General features: G+C 35.4%; 1 protein-coding gene across 1 annotated transcript; it reads left to right on the top strand.

Moving 5' to 3' along the window:
- Nucleotides 1-3,612: 3,612 nt before the first annotated feature.
- LOC112791934 (pectinesterase-like) lies at nucleotides 3,613-6,234 on the top strand. Its single transcript, XM_025834980.3, has 3 exons — nucleotides 3,613-4,327; nucleotides 4,675-4,951; nucleotides 5,372-6,234. The coding sequence occupies exons 1-3, from the start codon at nucleotides 3,620-3,622 to the stop codon at nucleotides 6,061-6,063; spliced, it is 1,677 nt and encodes a 558-aa protein (XP_025690765.1). The 5' UTR covers nucleotides 3,613-3,619; the 3' UTR covers nucleotides 6,064-6,234.
- Nucleotides 6,235-8,215: the final 1,981 nt, after the last annotated feature.

Here is an 8,215-nt window from a genome sequence, read left to right as displayed (position 1 = left end):
CCCCTTCCTTATAACATAGCACCATCTCATTGTAGTCTCCCTAAAATTTCCATGGCCAGCCACCCCAACCCCAAAACTACCTCAGAACTCCCTAATTTCGTAACAAAATAAGCTTGGTTAATGGTGGCACCTTGGATGTACAGTGGAACGCCAATCACACCTCCTTTACCATGTTCGAAGGTTCCATTCCCCAATCATACTTTAAATTGGCGAAGTTCTTTTACTGGCAACCCCAATCTTCCCACTACTTGGGTTGCAATGAAGTTTGTTGATTCCCCTGGGACCACTAAAACCACCACTTCTTGGCCCAATATCTCCCCTTTCACTTTAAAAGTCCTATGAGTAGTTAAAGCCCAAAAGCTATAAGATGAAAGCTTTCAATCATTTTGGGCTCCTCCTCTTTTAGTGCCAGGCCTATTTCCTGCTCTTCAGCTATAACTCCCTCTTCTTTCTCAACCAACATGATGTGAAACTGCTTCATTTGGCAGATATGATCCTGCTTCCACTTCTTTCCACACTTGAAGCAAAGCCCCTTTTTTTGTCTCTCAGTCCATTTCTCTTGGGATAACCTTCTTGGCCCATTACTCTTTGACCAAGTTGATCCTACACTGTTGTTAGCTCCAGTTTTGTTTTGGACTAAGTTAGAGTGTGGCCCAATACTGGATTTGGCTCCTTACAAACTGATTCCACCTTCAGGTTGGGTTCCACCTCCTTGGAATTCTCCTGGACTCAGCCTGACCTAGTTGAAGCCCCGCCCCATGTCTGGGCTACTCGTGCAGGTAATCATCTCCATCCTTTTCCCTCCTACGAACATCCTTGTGTCACGCCAAGTTTCATTATGCTTTTATATGGCCGTTGCTCGGTCCATGAGTTCTTGGAGACTCTCAAATTCTGAAATTGCTAAATCCGCCCTTATCTCCATTTTCAACCCATTCATAAAGATGCACATAAGAGTATCATGACCTAGATTCCTCTAAGTTTGAGCTGCCAATTCAAAGTCGCACTGGTACTGGCTCACTGTCGTCGTCTGCTTCACTTCCAGCACGGGTGCCATGGCGTTTGCTGCCATCTCTGGTTGAAATCTCTGCAGGAGATCCTGCTTAAACCGCAACCATGTCAGGAAGGGGGTTTGCTCCTCCTATCACTCCAGCCATGTGAGAGCCTCACCGCTAAACGCAAGCATTACATAATCAAGCTTTTCTCCTGGCGCAATTTAAGCCATCAAAAATATCTTTCCATCTTTACCAACAAACCACACACATCCTTACTTTCAAAGCTTGGGAGTTCTAGCTTGCAGTACACCTCCACTCGTGGAGGTAGCGGAATCTCGTCTCTTCTCTCTGCCGAGACTTCCTCGTGGTCTCCTCCATTCTTATTATCGTATGGCTGTTCCCCTCCGGCGTTCGCCTCTCCTTTCTCCCTTACTTGGCGCGCAAGATCTTCCAATATCTTCAAAATCAACTTTGTATTTCTGGTATGTTCCTCCTGTACCACATCCATACGAAATTCTAACCGATCCATTCTCGAACCATCTTGGCAACGAGCGTGGAGATCATACACAGCATACTCGCAAATCGTTACTCTGATACTAGTTGTAACAACCGGTATCTGCAATGACAATTCAGAAAAACAAAATATATGTGAAAAGTAGAGTAGACTATAATGATCTTCCCTCAGTACTGTATGATTGACAGAAATAGCAAGTGATGAGAAATACAATGGCTGAAATAGTGAGTCAGTCTCTCCTTAAGCCTATTCTCAATTCTTACTATTTTCCTATTGATAAAATTGATTGAATTGAATTTGTATTTTGTTGGGCTGAATTTGTGGGTCACGAGACTTCTTTATTATTGTCATGGGCTAAGGTGGAAGAGTAATTTAATACGCCCCGCAAGATGGTGGATGGAAGATGTCAATAATCCACAGCTTGAATAAGTTTCGATGAAATTGTTGAGGAAAATGCGTATGACGTAGTGACGCGGAGGAAGATGCGTGCGGCAGAGCTTGAGCTGTCGGCGACAAAAATATAAAAGGAGATGCTGTGCTTGAGCAGCGATCTTCAAAAAATGCGTGCGACATAGCTTGAACTGCCGGCGACAAAAAATATAAAAGGAGATGCTGTGCTTGAACAGCGATCTTCAAAAAATGCGTGTGGCGGAGTTTGAGCTGTCGGCGGCAAAAATATAAAAGGAGATGCTGTACTTGAACAGCGATCTTCAAAAGAAAAATGAAAAAATAAGCGCGTAGAGCGCAATAAGAGAGGGCGCATAGAGCGCAATAAGAGTGCAGATGAAACTACTAAAATAGAATACAGATTAAACTGCTGAAACAGAATACAGACGAAACTGACGGAAGAAAAAAGGCGCGGACGGAATTGCTGGTAAAGAACCGGGATAACCAAAACTGTGGTAGGGTTTTCACTTGGATGCATGTAATTAAATCTATGATTATTTATTGTGGGAGGATGTTGAAAAAGAAGCATGGTGATTTCTCACCGAAAAGATGATAACTTATATATCCTCCTCAAGGAGGATACCATGGCTCTGATACCAAGATAAAATTGATTGAATTGAATTTATATTTTGTTGGGTTGAATTTGTGAGTCACAAAATTTCTTTATTGTTGCCATAGACTAAGGTGAAAAAGTAATTTAATACCTATGATTTCCTCTACTCTACTGTTCCTTATATTCCTCTCCTACTCTCTCTCCAAATCTTGTGAGATCACCCCTGCCTCTTGTGCATGACCCTCACCCTCTGACATGCAGGTAGTTAGTTACAAAATTATTCCTATTATCACTTTTTCCTATTTTGCCCTCAATATTATTCCTCCTCCCATAATCAAAGAGTAGTGGCTGAATTTTTCTTGGTTTAGGGTCAAAATTAGAAATTTCTATTGATTCAGGGTGTATCACAGAAAATAATGTAACTGTTCAATACTAATTATAATTCTAATCAGCCTTTCAATTTTAAAAGAAAATTATTTGTACTATACAACCTTAAAACTCATAGTCCGATTCAATACATGAAATATAATTAAAATAAAATTAAACTAAATTAAGAAATAAATCTGATTAACATTTGATACAATAATGGAAAACATACCACGTGAAACACTTAAGCCAAAAACTTCATTTAAGTAAGTGGCGGCCAAAAAGAAATCATTGATCCCACACTATCTTTAATAACAAGATACGTGTATATATATGTTTAATACACAAGGTGTAGAAATAAATCAACTATGTAATGCACCAAGCAATAGTCCCCGAAGCAATTTGAACAAGTGAATATAGTCCCTAAAGTTTCAAAACTTATAAATAAAATAATGTAATCCGTTCCAAGGGAATATTTCAATACATGCACAATTATATATCAAATTAATGACTGTTCATATGAATATATTCCAAGAGCATTAACTAAATATTTTCTCGTTGATTCATTGGAATAATATTGACTAACTTCGCGGTAGCCACACATATCAACCTTAAGTAACCAAATTAAATTTATTCCATGTAGTTGACTTCCTATAACTAATTAATGTCCCCATTATATTCACTCATTATATAAAGAGGTCCAAAACTTTATATCCCATGCTATATCCAACAATGGCTTTGAAGAAGATGCATTCCTCTTTTCGTACCCTCTTTGTTGTAATGCTTTCTTTCTTTCCCTCTTTATCCATGGCCAAACATTATTATTACAACAATACTGTTCCACCAGCAACATTTTGTGACACCACAGAAGACCCTGCTTATTGCAAAACCCTGCTTGCAAACCAATACGGCACCGGTTATGACTACGGTCGAATTTGCGTCCAAAAATCAGTGTCACAATCACACAGCTTCTTGAATTTAATGGACTCATATCTCCAGGATGGATCATCGTACGATCAAAACACGATTCGAGCCCTGGAAGATTGTAGATTCCTCGCTGAACTAAACTTGGATTTCTTGTACAATACACAAGAGACGGTTAATAAATCCAGCAATGTTCTTCAATCTTCACATGCTGAAGACATTGTGACACAGCTCAGTGCTACTTTGACGAACCAACAAACATGTTTGGATGGTCTTCAAACCACAGCTTCCGATGAAAGAGTGAAGAGTTATCTTTCTTCAATGCTCTCTAATGATACCAAGCTCCATAGCATGTCCTTGTGTTTGTTCAGGAGGGGTTGGGCTCCTGAGAAGAAAATCAAACATTCATGGAAACAAAATGGTCGTTTACCGTATAAGATGCCGAAACGAGTACGTGACATGTATGATTCGGGTAGAGGCCGCCATGGAAACCACGGCCGCCACCACCACCTGAGGAAACTGCTTCAGACGGTGAGTATGTAGTAGCGGTCTTTATCATGCTCAATACTTCATTATTTTTACTTACCATATATATATATAAGATGCCCAAACTATGATACGTGACATGTTTTGACTGTGATGCTCATTTTGCAATATGTAAATTGCACCATAACATATATTTATGGTGAAAACTCAGTGCAACTTCACGTAAAGTTGATAGCTGAGAGCTGATTTGAATAATTTGACTAAATTTTCATCTAACGACTCGTAAAATTGATTATATCTGAGTTTTTACTTATATCTATTTTGACTTGTAGTGTCATATTACTATTATACCCTTATATTCAATATCCAACAATTGTATTTGTGCATGATAGGAAAGCGTAAATGTAAGGGATATGGTGGTTGTTAGCAAGGACGGAAGCGGAAACTTCACCACCATCAACGCAGCCATATCTGCGGCGCCAAATAACACGGCTTCCAGTGATGGCTACTTCCTTGTTTTCATCAAGAAAGGTGTGTATGAAGAGTATGTGTCCATTGCGAAGAACAAGAAACACTTGATGCTAGTTGGAGATGGAATCAACCAGACAATAATCACCGGCGATCGCAATGTTGTCGATGGCTCTACAACGTTCAACTCAGCAACTTTTGGTAAGCAAAAACAATTTATTCTGAACTTAAACAGCAATCCACTATTATTGGAATTCAGAAATAATTATAGATCTATGCATATGTACCAAGCCATGCAATGCATATTACACTGACGATACCTTTATTTGCATCATACGCATATTTAGTTCACACCTATAATATGATTAGATGAAAGAGAATGAATATATATATTTTATGTGGAGTTTATTTATTATTAAAACTAATTATAAATAATTTTTAAAAAAAATATAAATATTTAGAAGAAAGTCTTGCATAAAATTTTTGTGATAAATAATTTAATAAAAATCTTAATTTTTATTCTAATTGATGTATATTAAAGTGATTAAGTAATTCCAACTGAGTTTATTATCTATTATTATATGGAGTAAATTTAAAGAGATGTGGTGTATAATTTTGCAGCTGTGGTGGGACAAGGTTTTGTAGCAGTGAACATAACATTTCGAAACACAGCAGGGCCAAGCAAGCACCAAGCAGTTGCCCTGAGAAGTGGAGCCGACTTATCAGCCTTCTACATGTGCAGCTTTGAGGGCTATCAAGACACACTCTACACCCATTCCATGCGTCAATTCTACAGCGATTGCCACATTTATGGTACCGTTGATTTTATTTTCGGTAACGCCGCGGTAGTCTTCCAAAATTGCAACATTTTCCCCCGCCTCCCTATGACCGGCCAGTTCAACTCAATTACCGCACAAGGAAGAACCGATCCCAACCAAAATACCGGAATCTCCATACACAACGCAACGATTCGAGCTGCTGACGATTTGGCCCCTCGCGTTGGTGTTGTGAAAACGTACCTTGGTAGGCCGTGGAAGCAATACTCGAGGACAGTTTTCATGGAATCTTTTATGGATGGTTTTGTTGATCCTGCTGGGTGGCATGATTGGAGTGGAAGTTTTGCGCTGAATACTTTGTATTACGCGGAGCATAAGAATGCGGGAAGTGGTTCAAGCACTGCAAGTCGAGTTTCGTGGCCTGGTTATCATGTTATTGGGGCAATGGATGCGGCTAATTTCACTGTGTCTAATTTCTTGCAGGGGGATAGCTGGTTGCCTCAAACGGGTGTTCCATTCTTGAATGGGTTAATATAATGCTAATATGCATGCATGCTTTCTTCACCTTAAATATATTCTTACTTTTATTTGGTGTATACATGTTTCTCAATTGTACTTATTTATTGCTATTGTATGTGACATATAAGTTTATATTAAGCCAAGTTAATATATAACAGTTAATAAATATTTCTTTTATGTCATCTTTTAATTATGCGGATGTGGTTGATCATAAATTATGAGTCTACGAGTAATACTACATATTTAAGTTCTTTTATGAATTAAATTCAACTAAATTGAACAATAAAATTTAAAATAATACTAATTATAACTGATTTTTATTATATTAAACCAATTTAATTAGATTTTATTAACAAAAAAAATTAGATATATAATATTATTTATAAATTAATTTTTATATGAAAACAAAATTAATGTAATACTAATACATTAATATTGGTCATTAGTAAAATTTTTTTGGATCTGATTGGTAAAATTATTTAGAGAAAATGATAAATAGATTCTTAACCTTTTGATCTGTAAACATTTTAAGTTTTCGAGAATTTAAAAATATATTTAAATTCTTAATTTTTTAAAATTTAGACTTATCGATCCCTCATATTTACTTGGGTCTGTCAGACCTAACAAAAAAATTAAATATAACTTCTATTTTATTGATAAGAGAATTTTTAAAATAAAAAAATTAAGTTTAAGAATCGATGTATTTAAATTTTAAAAAAATCAAAATTTAAATATATTTTTAAATTCTCAAAAAACTTAACTATTTGTCCTTCTGTCTACAAGAGTAGCTTTTACAACTGATAAAAAAATATAGAAGACCAATAAGAAGCTTTTTGCAACTACTGAAATGCGTCTTTGTTTTTTATTCAACTTGTGAAAAACGTTTTAGACCAATAGTTACAACCTGCGAATTGTGTTTGCATCAGTAGATGTCTTTTTTCCGCAAAAGCAAGTCCATGTAGTATTTCACCTAACTAACTCTTGTAGTGGAAAACACCAAAAATTCTGTGAACTACTCGACTATGTCAATAATGGGCCAGCATTGTGCTTGGTTGAATCAGGCGTTGCTCCCGAACAGCCCATAGGGATTAAGCTTGCCTAAATTGTCAGCTTCTTATCAATTTCTAGGCGCAAGAACTGATGTTGACCAAATTAATAAAAAAGAAAGATCGTTACCAAAAAAAAAAAGATATATGTTGTAATATATTTTCTTAGTATTTTAATCCTTTTGGAAATTTTGTGTTTTGTTTTGTTTAATTTTTATTTAATTTAAATGGTGAACCATTTTAATTCTTAAATTTAAAAATTAATTCTTTTGTTTCTAAAATGATAAGTTAAGTCACATTATAATTATTAGTTCTTTATTCTTTCTTTTTCTTCTTTTCATTTCCATATCATGGTGTTTTTGGTTGATACGTTGCCTTGCGCTTTTGCTCCTACGTGATTTCCAAGGGACTAAATCAAACTAAATTTACTCAAAATAAGTCTCTATATAATATGAAATTTATTACACATACAAGTCTTTTTTATATATAAATTTAATATAAATTAGTCTAAATTCAACAAAAATTTAATTTTTAATTTAGATTGCGTGTAAACATATACTTCTCCAACTCTTGAATAGTGTAAACCATTCTTCTTCCTCAATCAAAATTGCAACGCTCAAAATTTAAATAAAAATAAATTTTTTTTAAAAATCTCTCAAAATCGTCGCGAAAAGTGAAAGAAATTGTGAATGTAAACAATATACTTAAACATCTTCGTGTTACTCTCAAATTTGCTGCAAATACAGAAAAATATTTTTTTAGTGCTATATTTTTTACTTCTTTTTTTCCTTATTTCTTTTTTTTTTAGTTGAATGAATGTAAGTGCATCCTCTTTTCAAGTAAATTTGTAACTTTATGTATTTTTTTGTTTGATTTTTTGTTTTTATTTTTGTTAAGAGAGTAAAACAAGAAGACAATTGAGAAGGTAAAACAAAAAAAAGATGACGATGATGAAAAAGAAGAAGAAATAGCAGAAGATGAGGAAAAGGGAGAAGAAGAGTTTTGAATTATGCATAACTTATAAGTACACATACACCGAAAATTCTTAAACAATGCACATAAATATCTTTGTATTACACTCAAATTTCCTGCAAATACAGAAAAAATATTTTCTCTAATGCTGC

This window comes from Arachis hypogaea, chromosome 13 (genome assembly GCF_003086295.3).
Source record: "Arachis hypogaea cultivar Tifrunner chromosome 13, arahy.Tifrunner.gnm2.J5K5, whole genome shotgun sequence".
In the NCBI taxonomy this organism is placed as follows: Eukaryota; Viridiplantae; Streptophyta; class Magnoliopsida; order Fabales; family Fabaceae; genus Arachis; species Arachis hypogaea.
This window is presented reverse-complemented; position numbering and strand designations above follow the sequence as displayed.

Coding starts and splice junctions, on each gene's coding strand:
- LOC112791934 (XM_025834980.3), top strand. CDS start 3,620: ATGCATTCCTCTTTTCGTACCCTCTTTGTTGTAATGCTTTCTTTCTTT. Junction 4,328..4,674: donor TGAGGAAACTGCTTCAGACG/GTGAGTATGTAG, acceptor TGTGCATGATAG/GAAAGCGTAAATGTAAGGGA. Junction 4,952..5,371: donor GTTCAACTCAGCAACTTTTG/GTAAGCAAAAAC, acceptor ATAATTTTGCAG/CTGTGGTGGGACAAGGTTTT.